The sequence below is a fragment of the Lissotriton helveticus genome, chromosome 1_2 (assembly GCF_964261635.1).
Source record: "Lissotriton helveticus chromosome 1_2, aLisHel1.1, whole genome shotgun sequence".
In the NCBI taxonomy this organism is placed as follows: Eukaryota; Metazoa; Chordata; class Amphibia; order Caudata; family Salamandridae; genus Lissotriton; species Lissotriton helveticus.
Genome location: NC_136058.1, coordinates 256,788,287 through 256,811,680, shown reverse-complemented (window position 1 = coordinate 256,811,680; position 23,394 = coordinate 256,788,287). Strand labels below are relative to the sequence as shown.

Sequence of the window (23,394 nt, the reverse complement as noted above, 5' to 3'; positions counted from 1 at the left end):
CCTTCCTTTAAATAATGCATGGGGGTCTCCAGGCAGAAATCCCTGAGCTAATTATAACTTATGTCCCTGCAATGCACTGCTTATGACCTCACATACTACGTCACTCACGTGATGGTTTGTGACATCACTGATGACATCTCAAATGACATCACTGATAACATCATTCACAGAACCCCCTCATCATTGATGACATCATCCACAGAAGAACTCATACACCTACTCACACTCCATCTCACCTCTTGTACGACCACTCTCACCCCTTACATCCACTCACATACCCATTCTCAGACCTACACCAATACTCACACACCCACTCAGTCTTCCATAGAGCCACTCACACACCCACTCACTCACTCGTACACCCACTCACACAAACATTCACTCACCCATATAGCCACTCATACAAACAGATACTCACCCATGCAGCCAGCCACATAACTACACACTCAATCATACATCTACTTACACACCCACTTATTTACCTAGTCACACACCCACTTACTCATCCAATCAGCTTCTCAATACAGCTGCTGACTCACCCATAGAATCCTTCATACACTCATCCACAAAACCACTTAGATACCCATTCACATATCCATGCAAGCACTCAGGCATTCCTGTACTCACCCATACAGACATTCACACAGACACTCACTGTCTAATACAGTCACCCGCACATGAAGTCAAGTAATGAAATACCTACTCAAACAGCCACTCACTCACCCATACAGCCACTTACACACCTATTCACTTACTCATATAGCTATTCAGACACACACTCACTCACCCAAACAGTCACTGCACAACCACTTACCCACTGATAGAGCCACTTACACTGTCACCCACCCACCCATACATCCACTGACACACCCTCCACTCACCAATTCAGCCACTCACACAGCATCTCACTCACCCACATAGCTGCTTACACAACCACTTTTGCACCAATACAGCCACTCACACATCGATATGCAGGATACATACAGTCACACAGCCACTCACATGACATATAGTAAAAGTAGGATCATTCATTAGTAGTAACCTAATAAACTGCTTTAAGTTTTTTAGTACCTTAGTATATATGCTTAGCAATCATAAATTCTTACAAAATACTTACACCCACTAGATGGTGTCATCATGTCTGAAATTTATGGTTTTTCAGTGAATTACAAAGGTTTTTCTAAATGATAATTACTAACTATAACAGGCCTGAAACTTATGGGGTTTTTCAGTGAATTTCAAAGTTTTTTTCAATGATAAATTTTAAATGTATTTATTGTTATGTATATTTTCATATTGTTTTACTACATTTTTTTAATTTATTTATTTTTAGATATCTTATTTTTTAAATTATATTATACATATTTAATTAAAAAAATATATTTTAAAATTAAGAATATATATATTTTTTATTATTTTATATTCTTTTAAATATATTTATATTATTTTCTTTATTGTTTTTTGAAAAAAAATGTTGAGTCGCGCACCCAGAGCACACCTTTCTCGATCACTGCGCGGAACCTAGCCGCCATTTTAGGATTGTTGTGTAGGATGAAGAATTTGTTGTGGAACCTCCACCTCCAAAAAGACCTTCTTCAGTGGTGTGGAAGTTGTTTACCTACCCTGAAGGACAAAAGAAGGTGAATGCCACAAAAGTCACCTGTAAAATCTGTGGTAACGTTCTTTCAAGAGGCAGTGCGGATAAAAAGTACTCTTGTGGCACTGCAAGTATGTACTAACATCTGAAGAGTCTGCGTCCTGTGAATCTGTCTCGGGAGAAGTGCAGGAGACTTCGAGACAACCCTCAAACTACAGTCCCAAGTACTTCTGCCAGTTTCTCTTCGCCAGCACGTCCGGACATACGTTCCGAATTTGCACACATAAAAATACACTGCATCAAGTGCAACTAACTTCTGTGCTACGGGGAGCAGTCTGTGGACTTAGTCTGTACAGCACAACAAAACCACTGCTGTTAGACTTTTTTTTCTGGGTTGTTAGTTCCTGAAGTTCACTGTTTATTTCATCCTTTTTTTCTTTTGAAAAAACAACAAAAAAATCAAACAATTGTTAAACAAAACGACAAAACAAATATTAAAAAAAAAAGTTTTTTTCAGAACTAACTTCTCTGGTTAAAGAAAAAGCTATATTTTTATGATAGTGTATGAAAGTCTGTTTGAATATATGCATAGTGCATGATTGACTGAAAGAATGCATTAGTACTGTATGGTGTATGTATAAGTGCAGAACTATAAGGAAGTACTCTAGCATGACACTTTTAGCTCTTTAGCTGTAGTGTGCTGTAGTACTACCGAAGCACAGGGATGGAACATATGTACATAATATGTATAAGTCTATGCTTCCCTCTGCACTGCTGCTTAAACTGCAGCCTTGCGATGACACAGGCACCCTTGCACCATGGCGCAAGGATATCCGAAAATTTGTTTTTGTGCAGGAAGACACACCGTCCTGTACAAAAACAATCTGTAAAGGCATTTTTCTCCTTCAATGTCTGCTGTGCATTTTAGCATACATTCAAAGAGAAAAAGTGAGGAGAAATGAAAATAATTCTCCTTGTTGGGCCTTGTTACACCAATTGCAGGATGGTGCAGCATTCACACACATGTCCTGATTTATGATTTCTAATAAATCTGGAGATGTGTCTGTGCAAACACGCACACCTATGGAATGCCCCTTCAACATAGGAGTTTGAACCACTCCGTGCCCTAAAGCCTGGCTCACTGCATGAATCCATGAATACTGACTTAATGATAACAGTACTATAAGGAGAGACACTGGGTGAATTCATAGTTGGTTGAGTTTTACTTTAGTGAATAGATTAGTACATGGTGCTGAAAGAGTCACTATGGGATTGCAAGAGCAGGTGCAGGGTGTTTGCTGGAGTGTATGGATACTGACTGTTGAATTGTAGGCCTGAAACACAATTGTGTACTTAGTTAGTTAGTCAGAGTCCTGCACCCTACACGTAGAAGACGTGCACCAAACGCATTGCAGTCGCACACACTATGGGATAGGAGTCGTGCATCCAACGCGTGCACACCAGCGGGCCGCACTGAGCGCCGCACTGGGTACGTGACTCATAATTTTACCGTAAAAAAAATATCCCCTATCACTAATTTCCATTTTCCCCCGGCACCCTATCCCCCGGGGCTTATATAAAACATTGGGGACCGTGGGGGGAGCCCCAATACCCCCACTGTCCGAGCCGGCTCCCGCATCCTTCGAGAGCCGGCAGGAAACCTGCTCTCTCTTTCAAAATCCAAAACAGATTGCCTTTCCAAAGGGGGAGCTGCTAACATGCAGCTCCCCCTGTGGAAAAGCAATTTGGTTTGGATTTTGAAAGAGAGAGCAGGTTTCCTGCACTCTCTTTCAAAATCCACACCAAGTTTGCTATGGGAGGGTGGGAGCCGCGAGACTCCCGCCCTCTCATAGCAAACTGCAGTGTCCTCGGGGTGGGCACCCCGGGACACTGCAGGAGCCGGCACTGGGGGGTGGCGGTCCCCAGGGCCACAACTAGGCTCCAGTAGGGGGGCAACGCAGCCCCCCTCCAACAATACACAAAGCCCCGGGAGGTGGTGGTCCCCGTGGCTTCGGGGCGACATTTTGCACCTCCCACGTATTTTGCTGGGGGAGCCTTGGAGCCCCCCCAACTATTTATTTTGTAGCCCCGGGTGGTGGCGGTCCCCGGGGCTGGGGGCCCCTCCGGGCCCCCCATTAAATGTAATAATTTTGCCCCCGGGATTTAACCCCCTCCGGGTGCTAATTGTTAAAGAAGCTCAGTTTTTTTTTTTTTTTTTTACAGCAGGATCTGAGCACCCTGCGCGCACCTTGCCGTGTTTAAAAAAATGTTGGGCCCTGGGAGTCCTCGTGGGACCCCTCTAAGCAGGTCTAGAGCGTCAGGGTATTTCTACCCTGCCCCTTTATAAGTTTTGCACACTTATTCCACTAACTTCTTCAGTCTCACATCTACCGAGGCACAAAATGGCTGCCAACACTTCCTGGTTTCGAATGTTGACAACCACTTGACAGCGAATTAGCATTCAGCGCGCGATCAGGACGGGACGGTGCGCTTAGGGTGTGCACAGGATGCGTAGATCCACCGTGGCCATAGATATATGTACATTTAAATGTCATTTTCTCAGGAACTACTGAACGGATTTACACCATTTAAGCAAAAGGCACGAGTCTGAACTAAGGACTACCTGTTTGCCAAATTTGGTGTAATTAAGTTAAGCCGTTCGGGCAGTAGCCGCAATGAAGGGTACCTATGGAAAATTGCGTGTGGAAAACACGTTTTGGGACCCCCTTTTTTCTCAGCCCCCGCTTCAGGAATCACTCCAAGACTTTCATGATAGGAGCAGACCGAAGCACCCCACCAGTTTTGCAAATTTCACGAAGATTCGTCAACCGCCGCCAAAGTTTATCCAAATAGAATGTTGCGGATTTCCAATGGAAAATAGGTCCTAACTATAGCTACCTACTGGCGACCGCCAGTAGCTATAAATATATATATATATATATATATATATATATATATATTACCTACTGGCGGTCGCCAGTAGGTATATATAGTTAGGATTTTTTCTCTATGGGATTTTTGAAAATTCTGTGTCTAATAACTTTGGCGTTTGTGGACGGAATTGGCAGAAATTTTCAGGAAAATGGCACATTTTGTTTCTGAGCAGCCCTTGAAAATTTGGGGGGGTTCGTCAAGGGGGGGCCGAGAAAAAAGGGGGTCCCAAAACGTGTTTTTAACATTGAGTTTTCCATAGGGCGGTTGGCCTCACTTTTAGCCCGAACGGCTGAATGGATTTGCACGAAACTTGGCAAAATTGTAGGGACTGGTAGCCCGATGTGCCTTTTGTAGGTCTCAATATATGTGCTCCAGTGGATTTTGAGAAATTAATGTTTAAAAAAAGATATATATCTGTAACAGCGGACCTGGCAGCGTCCCAGGACGCGTACTTTTCGCGCAACGGAGCTTTGTGAAGCGAAGCTGATTGGTTCTCCGGCGTCTGTCAACATTCCAAAAAGTCCGTAGTGGCCGCCATCTTGTCTCTCGGTAGGATCGAGAGACAAGAGGAGGTCAAAACAAAGGGGGAAATAACTATAAGGGGGCATAGTAGATCCTCGCTGACCCCCTAGGTTTGATGTGGAGGTTTTAAAAGGGCCCCGCGGGGCAAAAAAAAATAATAATAATAATAATCGAACGGCTGAATGGATTTGCACGAAACTTGGCAAAATATTAGGGACTGGTAGCCCGATGTGCCTTTGCTAGGTCTCAATATATGTGCTCCAGTGGATTTTGAGAAATTAACGTTCAAAAAAAGATATATATCTGTAACAGCGCTCCGCTTCGCGTAACGGAGGTTTGCGAAGCTGATTGGTCATTCTGTCACTGGGCTATAGTTGGGCTACATCTGGCTGATATTTGGGCTACATTTGTTTTTTTGTGTGTCTGTGTCTTTGGGCTACATTGGGCTACATTGGGCTTCATTGGGCTACATTGGGCTACATTTGGGCTCCAACATATATATAGGCCAATGTAGCCCAATATATATTTTTCAAAGTTAATTTTCGTAAAAACCACTGGAGCATATATCTTGAGACATAGCAAAGGCACATCGGGCTACCAGTCCCTACAATTTTGCCAAGTTTCGTGGAAATCCATTCAGCCGTTCGAGCTAAAAGTGAGTCCAACCGCCCTATGGAAATGAAGGAAATGAATGGGTAATTTGTAATTAGCAAATAGCTAATCGCAAACTAGGAATGGTAAAGAATCGCTATTTATTCCTTAAAGTTCGCTATTTAGGAAATGCAAAAAACTTTGATGATACATATGGCGGTTCATCTCTAACAAGATAAGAAGCATAGGGATACATTTATGATGACTGGCGCATCACCAGGGATGTGTTAGTCATTCTGTGCCGCTGTTCCGTCACCTATGGTGTGCTGCATTTACAATGCGGCGCATCATGGGGCAAAAACAGCACAGATGCGTGATGTATCTGTGCCGTAAAGGTGGCGCATTGCTGGAGTTGTATCGCAAGTGTGATGAAGCTCCAGCAAGGGTCGGGGGTGCCCCTGTCGCAGGGTTTCTGTTCTCACACAGAACTGTGGACAGAGGATTGGAACCTCGGCGAATTAGGGTGTCCCAAAACTCACTTTAGTAATCAAAAACTCCTTAGTAAGCTAGGTACAGTGTCACATTGGATATAACAAACTCTCAATGTTTAGACAATCCAGAATATGAACTTATAGTACCTCAGGATACGTGGAACTCATGAACAGTCGGTCGTTATATATTTCTTAGAAACCAGAACATGGAGTTAAGAAGAACACATGTGTATTTGAAATGTTTATTTACTAATGCCGTCTTCTCAGGCGTAGTATCTTAGATAATACAAGTACACATATTATCAGTAGCAAAATTACCAGCATAGTTACTAGTACATAAAAAGCGAATGGTGATAGTATGTTAACATGCTGTAAATGAATAAGAGTTAGCAACACTTATAAGCAGCCGCGGGCCGTGGAGGGAGTTACGGTGAGGCAGGGAGGTGGGGAGGGGGAGAAGCAGGGTGGCGAATACAAGTACACATATTATCAGTAGCAAAATTACCAGCATAGTTACTAGTACATAAAAAGCGAATGGTGACAGTATGTTAACATGCTGTAAATGAATAAGAGTTAGCAACACTTATAAGCAGCCGCGGGCCGTGGAGGGAGTTACGGTGGGGCAGGGAGGCGGGGAGGGGAGGGGCAAGGTAGAGAGGGCTCCACCCTGCTTCTCCCCCTCCCCGCCTCCCTGCCTCACCGTAACTCCCTCCACGGCCCGCGGCTGCTTATATCTCACCCTCCCTAATACACATATTATATTATTTGCTAAGAAGGTCTCTTTGTGTTGGTTTAGGGCGTGCCCATACTTTAGTGTCTTAGATTTGAAGGAATCACATCAGCATACACCAGCTCTCTCTTCATGTGAACCGCATCAACTGTTGTGTATGTGTGTTCGGCAAAGCAATATAAAACCCGCCTCATGCCCAGAATTGGCAGAAGTTGCACTTATGTTATGAGTATGAAGTCGTGGAGATCAGACCTCATAACAATTCTGTATCGTGTTGTTCTTGAAACTTTAGCACTCGCTGTACAGATATAGTTTAACAAGCAAAGCAGATAGTAGAGCAATAACATATTATTCTCATGTAAACCACGATGAACTACTAGGTGGAAAGCTAAAGCAACAACTAAGTGTCGTGTGCAGAAGTTGCAAAAAAGGAAAAATGGCGTTTAAACCGGTAATGAGCCCATGCTAACTTAACACGGTGTAAAGATATCCAGGACCTAGATGACACCTCCCCATGATCCGGAAACGAACTGAATAAGATAATAGAAGTGCCATCTCATGAGAGCAGATTGCAAGTTTATATGTGGACGGTCCGCAAGGTAAAGCATTAAAAACTAGGAAAATTTAATGCTAAAGAAAAATAAAACAGCCAAGTACTTTATCGAGTCTTAAGCCAATAGGCAAGGTAAATAATAAAAACTTGACAAATAAGTCAATGAATTGTCAATGAAATGCTAGTACTCAGCATATCAAACATGAAAAAGGTCTATGACATAACTGTGTATGCAAAATAAGCTGCAACAGCCTCCAATAGGAAGTCACTGTCTTCATCCGAAAACAGTTCAGCCATCCAATTTAAAAGCGGAAAAGAACATACGTGCTCTCCCAGCACCGGATCCTCTATCACCATCAGAGGACAGCTCGGTGGGTTTTCAAGAAAGCTCTGTTCCAAGAAAGACTGTGCTGCCGCCAGTAAATTCCAGGGACCAAGTAGTCCATGCATCAATGCCACAGCCATAATCCTTTCGCCAGGACAAACCAACTCGTGAGTAATGATAGGAGTCATCAGCTGATTAAAGTCGACGTCAGGAGAAACCGGTCCGCAGAGACACAAATCAATGGCCCAATCGAAATCACAGGTCAGGCAGTGAAATACAGGCTGGACACAGGTGAAGTAGGAGAATCGAAAAGATAATCCATATGCCGTGCTTAATATCGCCAACGGCATTGTGCCATAATATTCTAGCATGCGATTGCGGAACAGTGTCAGCAGCTGCAGGGTGGGAGGTTGCATAGGAGGGACATCCATATTTAAAAATGTAAAAAAGCACAAGAGCGTCCGCTGGTAATGCAAGTAAAAATGCCAATCCACGAACCAGAGTGGAGAAAATAGAATGAAAGGAAGCAGGGATGACTCCAAAGATTTTCTCAAATGAAGTCACGAGACCACTGGTAACAACTTTAAAAAAGTGCGCCAGGGCCTTTGTGGAGGATGCGTTAAAGATAGTCGGAACCATCTTGCTGAAATTGAAAGGCAAATCTGAATTGAAAAGGGTCTGCACCTCTGTACGGGTGTTCGCTATGTGAAGCACGAAAGTTTCACGGGCCGAACTCAAGGCCACCTCTCTCTGAGACAAAAGAGCTCTTATTCTTGCCATGCCGTTGAAATCTGTCCCAAGGTTGGTATTTGTGGCCAGATTGAAAACTCTCTATGTTCATGTGTGGGAGGAAATAGAACATTTCTGCAGCAAATAACCCGTTCACTTACTGTTACGATAAAAGGAATACTTTTAATTAACTCAGAACAATCTTCATTATTGAGCATCAAATAACTACCATTTTCCAACAACTTGAACGTGGGGATGATAGCAGGAACTGGCGTGCCTTGCAACACGCAAGCCATATTTGGTCGGTGTTTGTTGCATGAACCGTGTAACTGTATGTGCCTACACATTAGTGAATGATCTGGCGTCTCAGTGCATTCCTCTCCATTCAGATAAACTTCTTGATCATCTTTGAAACATCTGTATGTGTATGGAAGCGACCAGACCTCATGAAGAAAAGCACTACCTAAAGGTTCATAACGACCTATTGGTATATATTTCATACAATTTGAAAACTTATATAAAGCAAAAGGCAGCGTTATTAAACCGTGGATAAGGCACGTTGCCAAAAAACCCGCAATCCTCTGCTGATGATGTCACTGAGCATGTCATGAATGATGTAATATGTGACATCATCAGCAGTGGATTACGGGTAATAGTATCTCTAGTTTACTCCCCTATAGCTGTCTTTCTTTTAACATAAGTGTCTGTTTCCTTCCCTTATACTTACTGTTTTTGGTTCGCTTCCGGTTCGCGTACCGGCGAGCGAACTGGGAAGCGAACTAAGAGAAATAGAGGTTGGCACAGTTCCAAATATTGTACCAATTTCTTTATAACGGGGAGGTAGTTCTGAAAAGAACTTTTTTTTTATTGTTTTTGTTGTTTTATATTTTTTTTATTATTTTTCGGAACATTTTTTTACTTTTTTTGAATTTTTCTGAACAGTTTTATATTTTTTTGGGTTTTTCTTGGAGGGGGCAATGAAAACGATTCATTGTAAAGGGCTCAACAGGAGCAACAAAACAAAAAAAGAAGTATTTATTATTTTGGGCGTTTCGTACAAACTTGCATATGATAGTCAATAGCTCTGTTGATCAGAGTGATGCTTCTTTCTCCGTAGGAAATGAATCCATCGCAAAATACGCAGATGTGTTTTACTTCACCAAATTTCATTTGTATATTTGGCACCATCTCCCTGCCCTCTGGTCCCGTTACTTCCGGTACAACAGATCTTCTGGCCATAATAGGGAGATTATCTAGGTCGTTCAAAAACTGTGCAGCACTGTAGTTGTTAGGATGCCACCTAGTCATATGGCGATGCATTGTGTAGTTTCCGAAACTGTATTTTTTCTCGGTTCCTCTGGACAGTCTATCTTGACATATAAGGTAAGTTACGTATCTTGCATTTACTTTTTTCTGACCTTTGGGAATTAAAAAAAATTGCCAAATGAAGTTTTCTTTCCGGTGAGACGTCCTGGGCTGCTCAGGCAAAAACTGCCTCTCTTCGTGCTCGTCGTCCTGTTCCTCTTCTTCCTCTTCTTGTTGAATTATAACTTGAGCAGGTGGTCCACTCTTCCTTGGATGTGGTGGAGGTGGTGGGGAAGCACCAGCTGAAGCTACTAAAGAAGCCATTGCTCAGTGATCACAAAGGGTCTTTCTCTCACAATGATGAAAGTCAGAGTGAGGAAAGAAGGAGGGATTTTCATCATTTGGGAAAAACAAGAGTTCTCAACCAATCAAAAGTGTTCATTTTAGATTATATGACCTAGTCTTACATCATTAGGAAACCAAAAGTGAAATGAACCAATGAAAAGTGTTATTACCAAGTCACATGACTTGCTGTGTTTACGTTAAGCGCTTTGCAGGGCCTCCCGGTTTGCTTCCAGAAACCTGCGCTTTGCGACTCGCTTCGCGTACCAGTTCGCTAACGTAGCACGTCATATGACGTATCACGCGACAACGTGAAACGTCATGCGGACGGGAGGCGTCACGATGTTGTTTTCTAACGCGGCACTTGCGGTAAAGAAACGTTTACCGGCTCGCGGTCTATTTCGCGGCATCAAGGTCAGCTAACGGGAAGCTTCCCGATTCGCGAAGCGGGAACGAAGAAAAAAAAATATTTAAAAAAAAAATTATTCATAAACATATAAAATATATTTTTGGATTTAAAGAAGAATACATTTTACAGCTACAGATATTAGCTGTTAAAAAACCAATGAAATTCACAGAAAAAACCATAGGTTATAGACCATATATAGTTAGGAATTAGCATTTACAAAACCTTGAAAATTCACTGAAAAAACCATAGGTTATAGACCATATATAGTTAGGAATTAGCATTTAGAAAACCTTATTTTACTCACACAAAACCATTGAAATTCCATATATAGTTAGTTGCACTAACTATATATCGCGCACCCGCAATCCACTGCTGATGATGTCACATATTACATCATTCATGACATGGTCAGTGACATCACTGATGACATCACTGATGACATCTCAAATGACATCACTGATGACATCATCTAGTGTCTGTGTGTTTTTGTAAAGTTTAAATACGTTTTACATATTGAAGAATGAGTGGATGTATGGAAGACTGAGTGTGTGTGTGGCTGGCTGGGAGGTGTGTGACTCTGTGCATATCAATGTGTACTTGTATCAGTGATTGTATAAGAGAGTAAGTATGTGTTAGTATATGTGTGAAAAGTATGGTGTTCTGTGTTTAACTATAGATGAGGAAATCGAAGTGTGATTGATTCTTCACAGGACTGACTAGGTGTATGAGTGCATATGATAGTGTTCTAATAATAACTGACTGTATGTATGAGTAATTGTATGGGTGAATGAGTGAATGTGTGTGTAGACGTACGAATCAGTGAGTGCGTATGTAGTAACTGGTATTGGTGTGTCATGATGTCATCAGTGATGTCATTTGAGATGTCATCAGTGATGTCATTTCAGATGTCATTAGTGATGTCATCAGTGATGTCACTGAAGTATGGTGTTCTGTGTTTAACTGTATAGATGAAGAAATGGAAGTGTGATTGATTCTTTACAGGACTGACTTGGTGTGTGAGTAACTCCATGGATGAGTGGCAGTGTGTGACTGTCTGCATAGGTGTATGAGTGCATATGATAGTGTTGTAATAATGAGTGACTGTATGTATGAGTGATTGTATGGGTGAATGAGTGAATGTGTGTGTAGACGTAGGAATCAGTGAGTGCGTATGTAGTAACTGGTATTGGTGTGTCATGATGTCATCAGTGATGTCATTTGAGATGTCATCAGTGATGTCATCAGTGATGTCATTTGAGATGTCATCAGTGATGTCATCAGTGATGTCACTGACCATGTCATGAATGATGTAATATGTGACATCATCAGCAGTGGATTGCGGGTGCGCGATATATAGTTAGTGCAACTAACTATATATGGAATTTCAATGGTTTTGTGTGAGTAAAATAAGGTTTTCTAAATGCTAATTCCTAACTATATATGGTCTATAACCTATGGTTTTTTCAGTGAATATATATATATATATATATATATATATATATATATATTCACGAAGAACTCCACAACACCTCCGGCAAGCTAACCAGCAAAACCGGCGAGAAAGGAGACGGACCACATGATCAGGTGCAAGGATTTTAATTAGCACAGTAAAAACAGCTACACGTTTCAGGCTGCACGAGCCCTTGTTCACGCTGTAAGTCGATAAAGTTTTTTGTTGCTTATATTGTGTGTATGTGTGCAAGTGCTCGCCCCAAACAGTGACGTCACATGTCACATGGTCATGAAAAGAGAAAACATACTGAACACAGTCTCTTTTTACATACATTATGTATCAGTCATGACAAAATTATAACAGCGTAAATGCGCAATGTGGTATGTATATATAAATTAATAATAGTACAATATTGCTGGTTAAATCCGAATATGCACACATAAAAATAGATATCATATATACAGTTCCAACATATTTGTATCGATGTTCAATATTTACACAAAATTACAAAATCCAATGGAGATATTGAAATTTCAAGTAACATGATATGACTGGATAAATCCCAAAAATTCAAATGTCACATGATCACGATATATCAGTATGTTGGTGCCACATAGATTACTTGGACCTAATAACTGAAAATCGTAACTGATAATATCTATTTAATACAAGACGATGATAAAAATGTAAACATTTATAGTGCTTAGCAGCAAAAAAAATTAAAGTGCGGAAAGTTGTGCAAAATTGAAGTGCAAAGAGAGCAATTGAATATAAAGTGCAAGTGTCTGATTGATATAAGAAGCGTATCCATATTGTTAACACAATCCGTTACAGAGCCCTGTAACCATGTTAAAATCATATAAATTATCTTCTAAAATTCATCAATACAGAAAAAATCATACTTGAGGAAATAAATAAGATATTATCCAAATAGAACTGATGAAAACAAAAAAAGATGGGGAATGTAACAACATTAAATGTATATAAATATATATACATTGTATAAATGTATTTCTTAAAATTGTTTCATAAAATTGTTATACTTTTTTTCTTCTCTCTTTTCTTCTTTCACATGGCAGACGAAAGTGATATTTCAAATTGATGCTATATACACCTTCATAAGTATCAAAAACATGTATCAAAACAGTACAAAATAGTATAAAAGTAACCACAGATTTCCAAGTTCTTATTAAGCAATGTACCTACATAGTTACATGAAAGCTGTAAAAGATGTTGCTAATGTATTGCACTGCATAATCCTCCCATTCAATGAAGTTCCAATATTAGGGAACCTATATATTGGAAATAGTTTTTTTTAGTATAATGTAAATGGGGATACAATAAATAACCCACTATGTACAACTGCTGACAGACAAGCAGATAGTGTAGTTTGAAAATTCATAGAAAGCTATGCATTTCCTCAATATTATTCAGTCCATTGGGTCACTTACTATCCAACTCTAAGATCCTCTTGGTTTCTAATTGTCTTAGTAAGCGCTCCCGATTGCCTCCTCTTTTGGGTTTTGGAATGGCTCCCACCACATAATATCTAAGACAGTCTAAATCCTGATTATGGACATCTTTAAAGTGGCGAGCCACCAGGTAGTCATGATCGTTATGGAGTATTGCCCTTAGGTGTTGCAGTATTCTCACGTGCACCTGTAGCTTTGTACTTCCTACATAATTTAAGCCACAGGTGCACGTGAGAACATATACCGCAAATTCAGTTTTGCAATTGAAATTGCCTCTGATGGGTATTTCATTTGCACCAAAGGGAGAGGAATAAGTAGCTTTATTGATGCCAAACTTACACGCACGACAGCTAGTGCATTTCCTAAAACCCCTATTAGATTGTAGCCAGGACACTTTTTGTTTTGTTTCAGGTGCTGCCTTGTCCAAGGTAGACCGCATGTTTCTGGCTCGTCTAAAAGTTATATGTCAGGAAGTTTGCCACTAAGGACTGTGTCAGTCAACACAATCGGCCAATTTTTATTAATTATGGCTCTTAGTTTTCTTTCCTCACTACTAAAAGTTGTAATGAGTCGTGGACATGTATTAGTATTGGCTGTTGTCAGTGTTGCTGCAGAGGTCACATTACTAAGTTGTGTTTCCACGCAATTTACAAGGCTTTTTTTGAATAGGCTTTCCCTGGGTCTTAATTTAGCTTTTTGAATGGCTTTTTGTAGCGTCAGTTTAACCACGTATTTTAAAACATTTGATCAGGTCTTCCACACATCGATCAAAATCCTCAGGTGAACTACAAATTCTTTTCAATCTTAAAATTTCGCCGTAAGGGATGCTAGATATTAGGTGTCTCGGGTGCATGCCGGATGCATGCAGCGTAGCATTCCCGGCAGTAGATTTTCTGTGTAAGGTCGATTTAATGGTCTCATTCTCTAAATATATTTCAACATCCAAAAATTCTATTTTCCTTGGATCTATATGGGATGTGAAATGTAAATTTATGGAGTTTAGGTTGATGTCTTCTACAAATTTAATAGCCTGCTGTTCATCACCCTTAAAACCATCATCTATATAACGTAAATAGCAGCAGATATGGTTATCAACCCAATGTTTGTGTTCTATCAATAGGACCTGTTTCTCCCACCAGCCAACGTGTAAACACGCATAGCTGGGGGAGAAACAGGACCCCATTGCTACTCCTCTTAGTTGTCTAAATAGATCAGAATCAAATGCAAAGAAATTGTTGTTCAGACACCACTCAATTAAAAGAATAATCATTTTGTTGTGCTCATAATATTCAATACTTCTGCTAGGCAGATAATATTTCATAGCTTCTAGTCCTTGTGAGTGATAGATGCTCGTGTAGAGTGATTCCAGGTCTAGCGTTATTAATAACATATTCGCACTCCACGTTAAGTTTTGAATTTTGCATAAAAAATCACTCGTGTCACGTACATAGCTAGGTAGACCTTTAACAAAGTCCTGTAGGAAGTAATCTATATATTGTCCTATATATATATATATACACACACATATATGGATATATCCATGAAAAGAGCTTGCTCCCTATAAAGTATAAGCCAAGGCACTCTGATGCAGATTTAGGTGTAAAGCGGTTTAGTCAAGCAGAAGATTTATAACACTTTGGCGTTTTGGAGTAAACACACCTTGGACATGACGTTGATCATCTCCAATGTATGACATTTTAAACCAACGCCCCATGGGGGGCCCTCTCCAGACTTTGCAGCTTGTAATTACCATGCCGCTTTTTTCGAGGTAAAAATAAACATGTGGAAAGTGGAATGTCTGGTGGTCAAGGAGATACATGTGATTTTCATTGCTCATAACATTGACTAACTGTATTATTGAGGACATTAGTTAAGCCGGATCATCCATTGAGTCATAGCTGCTAACTTGAATGACCTCTGGCCCATAATTGGTAGTCGGCACACTTTGCAAGACCTGTTATTTTCTTTGAAATACTGTAATTGTGCAAGGAAGTGCATTCTTCTTCTTGTGCTCACTTCACCTCTTAGTCTCTGGCAGTAACCAGGGTGTTATTGCTGTGGCAAGCGGTGTTTCCCAATGTGCCTTAGGTACATTCTTTAGGCATGTTCTAGATGTAAAACTAGCAAACAATAATAATCATATAATTTTACCTAACACACAACAAGGTTTACAACTGGCCAAATTACATTTTTTTAGCACATAGCACATTTCCCACATGTTGTAGGATATATTGATGGTAGTCATGTAGCTATATGCCCACAATCTGCTAGTGAGTGCTTATTTAGAGACAAGAGAAATACTTACTCATTAAACATTCAGGTTGTGTATCCTGTTTCTTCACATACACAGTAGCACATTTCCCACGTAGTACCAGGACTCCAGTGAATCTTGAGGAGATTTTGGTGAGAGATATTTCTTGGTAAGTGTGTGAATAGGTATTTAGCCTAAGAAGCTTGCATTCTTGATAACAATTATTAATACATTATTTTAATTGATAGGTGACAGTGCTAATAATTTAAGACCTTGGATTTTAACACCATATCTAAACCAAGAACCCACTGTGAGTGAAGATACAATAATGCTCACAAAAGAACATATTCTGTAGTTGAGCAAACATTTGGTGTTTTAAAGGGAGGTTTTTAGTGTCTGCATATGCAGTGCCCTGACAACTCCACTACTCCACTAAGACTATTGCTACCTGGGCTATGTTGCATAATATGGCAACCACAAAGGGAGTCCCCACAGTAGGTACAGACTCCGAGTCTGAAGATAAACAACCAAATCCACTACCCTATCTACCTCAAGGTGCTTCAAGAGCAGCTGAAGGAAGAACACGGTGTGCAGACATTTCTTATCATTATTTTTAATGTAAGTATTGGCAGAAGTGTTTTAAAATACAAAATACAATGTGTTCCTGCTTCTATAAGTGGAGAGAACCTTTGTTTTCAGGCTGTACTTAATAAATAATATTGTCAAGTCATAATACTTGTCTCAAAATATTAACATACTTAAGTTTGTTTAAATGAAAATGGTGAAACAATGGCAACTATAAATTACAACAACTGAAAACATTTCTATATTTGTTTTCTTCCTCTCCCAACACTGCCCCTTACCTAGGTATAGACACATCACCACCTGGAGAGAGGTTACAAGAATGCTGCACACTCATGCTTTTGAAACAGAGAAGCTACTTAGGCTTGAAGCCTCTTGACTTTTCCCACCATCTACTTGAACAGCAGTAGCTGTGGTTTGGCTGCTCTTTAAGACAGGGGTTACCGGTACAAGGCCGCAAGCCACATCCCCACTATAGTGCCTAATTTCAATTTATAGGTTAACCGCTTGCCTAGATAAAATGGCAGCTGCATGGGCATGCTGGTTACGTGATTGACTGAACCCAGATATGTGGGGCATACTGAAGTTGACTCCTATGTGACAGACTTTCCAAATGTAAAATAATAGTAATAATAATAATAGTACATATATTTGTCAGTGCTTCAGTTATGTTATCAAGTTTTTCTTACAGTGATCTTTGACCCTCCTCTACAGTATTATTAAGCTTTTCAAAAGCAAATGAATGAAAACTTTATTGTTCAGTTAATCAAAACGTACAATTAAAAAAACGTAAACAATTAGAGAAGAGAATGCACAATAATCACGTTGTCCGTTGTCCGATAAAAGTGCGTAGTGCTTGTCAAGTTGCAAGAAAAGGTTAACATTTTGGACGGGGAACTGCTAACTGTAAAGTGCCAGGGCCTGTGACCCTCATAGCATCATGTAACATATGCTGCTGGTTTCTTTGATGCATGAAAGTACCTAGTGTAGTGTTTCTTGGATAGCCCATTGTAATTTTCCCTATGTTAGCCTAACTGTACACGTTGTACGCCTTATTTTCCTTTGCACACGTTACTCTATTAACAAGCTTGCTTTTGTGCCACATTGTACTTTCACAAGGAACCTCATATGTTTCTGTGTTGTGTTCTATTCCTGGGATTTAGTCTGAACATCGTGGACAAGGTCAAACAACAATGTCCCTTGTTAGCACCTAGACATAACACAAGAATGCAGGTGTTATTTATGCGCACACATGTCCTACCATGTAGATGAGTACATGAGCCACGGACACACATGGAACGAGTTCTGACACAAGAGCACTGTGTTGGCTGAGCTGTACAGCGTCTCTCTGTGTATGCTAAAGTAAGGGGTCTGCCGGTAATCCCAGAGATCGTTCATATAATAATTTAGCTTTAGTAGCAGAGAAGGGGGGTTAGGTCACTCTGTCCTATAAAATGACAGCGCTTTTCATGGTATATGGATTATTAACCATGCTAACAGTATTTTTATTATGCATCTGTTTTCTAATTGTGGCACATATACTGCATTTCAGAGCACAATAGTTTGAATAAATATTCTAAACCTTCTTTTTGTCTCTTGGTTATCTCATTGTAGATGATAACTAGTGAGAGAGCAAAAGGGTGTGTCCTGTTACCGTGATTCCTGGGAGTGTCGATAGTGTTGTGTTCTGGGGGTGGCAATTCACTTGTTTCTGGAAAGGTAAGGTTAGGAGGGCAAGTGAAGCCCTATAGCTAGTCGGACTCAGACTCATGGATACTGAGGTAGTATGGTTACTCAGCCCCTACTTACTGATTTTCTATGGTTCCAAGCATAGTCTATGTTCCAGTGCAGAATCCCTGCAACAGTGTCTAGTCAGAGAACGGTAAGAAGGTAAGTATGGGCAGGGAGCTAGCAGTTAACAGTGTGTTTTTACACTCATAATGTCAGAGGCTAAATCAATAAAATGTCGGAAGCAGTTTAAAATGCCTCAATAAAAGTTGAAATTTAACTAAGTGCTATCAGTTCAATTGGAAATATGGTATGGGAGAGCGCTAGTTGGTTTTGCAGATTGCATAATAAAGGACAAAGATAATCAAAGTGCAATCATTGAATTGTCTCAAAAAGACTAAATCCTGTCCCTGGAGAAAAGTGCAATCAGTGCTTGCTTTTCAAAAGCATTTCTAATTGTCTTTTCAATGGCCACTAACATTTTTCTAACTACTTTTCTACTTTTATGTTGAATCCACTGCAATGACAACACAAATGCTTCTAAACCACAAAAACATTGATAGGTTGCTGCCCCCTCAAGTGGTCCATTATGACTGGAAGAACTGGCCCTTAAAGGATTGCAATGTCTTTGCAAAATCCTACTGCAGCAGAGTGTTGAATGTCCCTGGGTATTGAGGTTCCTCAGACTCTCCTGGAAAATCTGGAAGTGTGCTAACTCTTGGTCTGCATCTTGAAGGCACAGGCGGGTGCCTCTGCTTTAGTCTCTTGCCCTCACTGTGATGATATGATACAACAGGAGGTATTTGTAAAGCGCATTGTCACTCATGACTAAGCATTCTGTTGCTATCTTAGCAACAAACATAGTAAACCATCACCCAACACATAAGACTCTAGTATAAAGAACCAAGGAGAGAAGGGAAAACTTAAAAATCAGTAGGTCAAATGACTACAGGAATCATCGGTAAGAGAAAAAAGCCAAGATTAGAGAAGTTTCCTGAGATCCATTTCATTGTTGGTAAATCTGAGTGGGAAGTGGAACTGATTCCATATTTTGAACAACCCCATTACAGAGAGATATTTACTTCCCTTTGTTGTGCATCTGAAAACAGTGATGGCTAGCAAATTAAGGTGGGAAGATTCAGGTTCTTAAAAGGGTCCGTTCTTAAAAGGGTCCCAGGGATATAAAGGGCCTGAGTGGTGAAAAAATCTGAAAACAAAAGTCAGAGTCTTAAAAAGAATCCTATTATGGATGGGGAGCCAATGCATTTTCCTAAGTCCCTGAGAAACTAAACTTTTGCATTGGAGAGTCAGAACTAGTATTACAGCAACATTTTGGACCTCTTGAAGTTTATGTAATAGATATTTAGTAATTCCAAGATATAAGCTATTGCAGTAGTCTAATCATGAAGTGATAAGTGCTAGTTATCTTTTCTGTCAAAGGAAGCTATTCAAATAATTTCTTAATGATTTTATTAGGGAAAAAACTAGTACCAGAAACAGATACGTCTATGGAGTGAAAAAGGAGTGAGCAATCAAATCCAATTTGAGGCTGATATTGTGAGCTACTTTGACTGGACAGGGGCGGAGTCAGGCCACTCCGCTCCAACTGAGAGGAAAATAAATGAACCTGACGAAATAAAAGAAACTCTGTCTTGTTAGTATTACATTTCAGGGAATTAAGTTCCATCTATCTTTTACAGATGGCACATCTGTATAAGAACAGACTATTATTACTGTGATAATATATTTTGAAACAGTAACTTTCAATCAATCAATCAATCATGACATTTGTATAGCGCGCTACTTACCCGGAAGGGTCTCAAGGCGCTGGGGGGAGAGGGGTCCGTTACTGCTCGAAAAGCCAGGTCTTAAGCTGCTTCCTGAAGGAGAGGTGGTCCTGGGTTCGCCGGAGGTGGATGGGGAGGGAGTTCCATGTCTTGGCTGCCAGGTAGGAGAAGGATCTTCCATCGGCTGTGGCTCTGCGGATGCGTGGGATGGAGGCGAGGGCGAGGCTTGTCGACCGTAGCTGGTAGGTGGGCGTTTAGAAGGTCAGGCGGTTGTTAAGGTACTTGGGGCCCAGGTCGTGGAGAGCCTTGTGTGCGTGGGTGAGGAGTCTGAACGTGATCCTCTTGCTGACTGGGAGCCAGTGCAGGTCTCTCAGGTGGCCAGAGATGTGGCTGTGTCGGGGATGTCCAGGATGAGTCATGCGGAGGCGTTCTGGATGCACTGGAGTCTTTTCTGTAGTTTGGCTGTGGTTCCGGCGTGGAGGGTGTTTCTGTAGTCCAGTCGGCTGGTGACGAGTGCCTGGGTGACAGTCTTCCTGGTTTTGGTAGGGACCCATCGGAAGATCTTTCGGAGCATGCGCAGGGTGTTGAAGCATGATGATGAGACGGCGTTGACTTGTCTGGTCATCGAGAGGGAGGAGTCCAGGACGAAGACCAGGTTGCGTGCATGGTCTGTTGGCTTGGGAGTGGTGCCCAGGGCAAGAGGCCACCAGGAGTCGTCCCAGGCGGAGGGAGATGATCCCAGGATGAGGACTTCCGTCTTGTCTGAGTTCAGTTTCAGACGGCTGTTCTTCATCCACTCGGCGACGTCTTTCATCCCTTCGTGTAGGCTGGTTCTGGCGGTGACAGGATCGTTGGTGAGGGAGAGGATCAGCTGGGTGTCGGCGGCGTAGGAGATGATGTTGAGGTTGTGTTGGCGTGCGATGGCTGCGAGGGGGCTCATGTAGATGTTGAAGAGGGTGGGGCTGAGCGATGATCCCTGTGGTACGCCGCAGATTACTTCGGTGGCCTCGGATCTGAACGGGGGGAGGCGGACTCTCTGGGTTCTTCCAGCGAGGAACGAGATGATCCACTCCAGTGCCTTCTCTTGGATTCCAAAGTGGCTGAGGCGCTACACTAGGGTGCGGTGGCAGACAGTGCCGAACGCTGCGGAGAGATCCAGGAGGATGAGGGCCGCTGTTTCCCGTTGTCGAGCAGGGATCTGATGTCGTCAGTGGCTGCGATGAGGGCGGTCTCGGTGCTGTGGTTGGCTCGGAAGCCGGACTGCTAGTGGTCGAGGGATCCGTTCGTCTCGAGGAAGGCGGCAAGCTGTCTGTTGACGGTCTTCTCGATGACTTTAGCAGGAAAAGGGAGGAGCGAGATGGGGCGGAAGTTCTTGAGGTCGGTGGGGTCCGCAGTTGGTTTCTTTAGGAGGGCGCTGAGCTCGGCGTGCTTCCAGCTTTCCGGGAAGGTGGCGGTGTTGAAGGAGGGGTTGATGATGTCCCGGAGTTGGGGTGCAATGATGGAGTCGGCCTTGTTGAAGACATGGTGGGGGCAGGGGTCGGTTGGGGATCCGGAGTGGATGGTGTTCATCGTGCAGGTGGTGTCTTCGGTGCTGACCGGGGTCCAGGCGCAGAGGGTGGTGGTGGGGGGCATTGTTTCAGTGGTTGGGTGCGTGGTTGGTGTGCCGAAGCTGTTGTGTATTTCGGCGATCTTGTGGTGGAAGATCGAGACGAGTGAGTCGCAGAGGTCTTGCGAGGGAGTGATGTCGTTGTTTCCAGCGCTGGGGTTGGAGAGCTCTTTGACAATGCTGAAGAGTTCCTTGCTGTTGTGGGCGTTGTTGTCCAGTCTTTCTTTGAATGCTGTCTTCTTGGTGGTGCGGATCAGCTGGTGGTGATTGCGGGTGGCGTGCTTGAGGGTAGTCATGTTTTCTGTGGTCTGGTCGATGCGTGTAAAGTGGAGAGGTACCCCTTAAGTAAGCCAAGGGAAATGGGGTTACTAAACCTAAGTAAGAGGAGAAAGTTCCCTTGGGGCAAAGCTAAGCACAGATTTGAAATGTCAAACCTTACAATGTCACAAGTACATACAACAAAAGCATGAGGAAACTTAAAAATTCATTTATTTTGAAAAAATTAAAAGACACAATAATAGGGCTAAATACGATTAAAACAGTACAGTTAATTGCGACCTGCACAATTAGGAACAGACAGAACAGGTACAACATAAAATTGTTGGATACGATTTGTATATTCTTGCTCCGATCTGATAACACCAGTGTTGTATCGCTACCACCTCAGCATATCAATGATGGTGTTGGGGCTTGAATTATACAGTTAGATTGCGTCGACGCGTTTCGGTGGTGTCTCCTTATTATTACCACCTATGTCAAGACCATTGATAGCCTGTCATAACCAGGGAGTGTATACAATCGCCTTGAAATGAATATCATATAGACAGTTAACGTCAAATTGATGCAGTGTACTTCTTGCATGTCAATAAATCACAACATGTGCACAATTCATTGTTACCTCTTGACATTAATGTTATGTCGATAAATTTAGATTCTGGGCTATAGAGATACATATGTGAATTTACTCACAACCCACATATCTAAACCACGGAGGTTGTATATTGGAAGGGCATATCTAGGGATAATTTATCACCTTACGTGTTGCCACTCTAAATAATGTCGCACTATCTATTATAACTGAGCATTTATCTATTACACATATTTCTTACACTTTTCATGGAGTTCAGTGGAACAGTCATAGCATTAATAAAAGCAAGCAAAGCCATTTATTTAGTAAAGTTAACCTTTCATTGATAACACAACTCCACGTTATTATTTCCACATTTAGGCAGTTTTTGTTAAATGGGGTGCGGGGAGCCTAAGGGCGAGCCCAGTTAAATATTTACCATGAGACACCCAGAATTCATAGTCGATCGTGTAGGTTGGTATGAATAATATCAGCTTACCCTAGATATCTGTTGAGGGTCACTTGTTGTGATCAATTACCAATTCCTGTTCGGAACATAGACTTAGACTGGGGGCCTGTTAAATTTCAGCTGCCAATAGTACATCCTGCGGTACCAGGGTATATTTAATTAGTATAGGTTTAATATGCAACTTAGTTTCTGAAATCTGTTTGGTCAAGGTCAATGCCTACCTGTTTAGCTTTAATACGACATTTATTTGTCCCACTGCGTGTCAGTATCCAAAGTTAAATTGGTTATACTGAAAACCATTAGATTAGTTTGTTGTTAGGCCACAATTGCCTGGAGATAATGAGAAAAGAGAACAAGATGGCGTAAAGTTATAACTAGCGTGTTCTACTGTTGTAAATACGCAATAGTGTAAAGCTTTACATAAAAGTTTACCATCTGCGGATTCCGCGGGGTCCAGCTTCTTAAGGTTTTGTAATAGAGTTGGTTACTTGGGTTGAGTACCTCACTATTAGCCTTCACGAGAGTTACCTTAAATTTAATTGGAAACAGTTATCAGAAAGGTGTCCTGAGTAATTCTTTGGGTTCTCTAATCGGCTCAAACCGGCGACTTTAGTGCTGATTACCTAATGGGATGGTCCGTGGTTCCACTGTCCCTTTAGATCTTCCTTGGC

The 23,394-nt window shown here is 41.5% G+C and overlaps 2 protein-coding genes across 2 annotated transcripts in view; both read right to left on the bottom strand.

Annotated features, from left to right (window-relative positions):
* Positions 1-23,394, bottom strand: part of LOC144807844 (uncharacterized) — a 351,402-nt gene that overhangs the window by 161,274 nt on the left and 166,734 nt on the right. The gene's annotated exons all lie outside the window — the stretch shown is intronic.
* LOC144807908 (uncharacterized) overlaps positions 1,897-23,394 on the bottom strand; it is a 138,108-nt gene continuing 116,610 nt past the window's right edge. The window contains exon 5 of the mRNA XM_078673504.1: positions 1,897-2,033. Within this exon, the coding sequence (XP_078529630.1) occupies positions 1,897-2,033 (137 nt within the window). The remainder of the gene's footprint in view (positions 2,034-23,394) is intronic.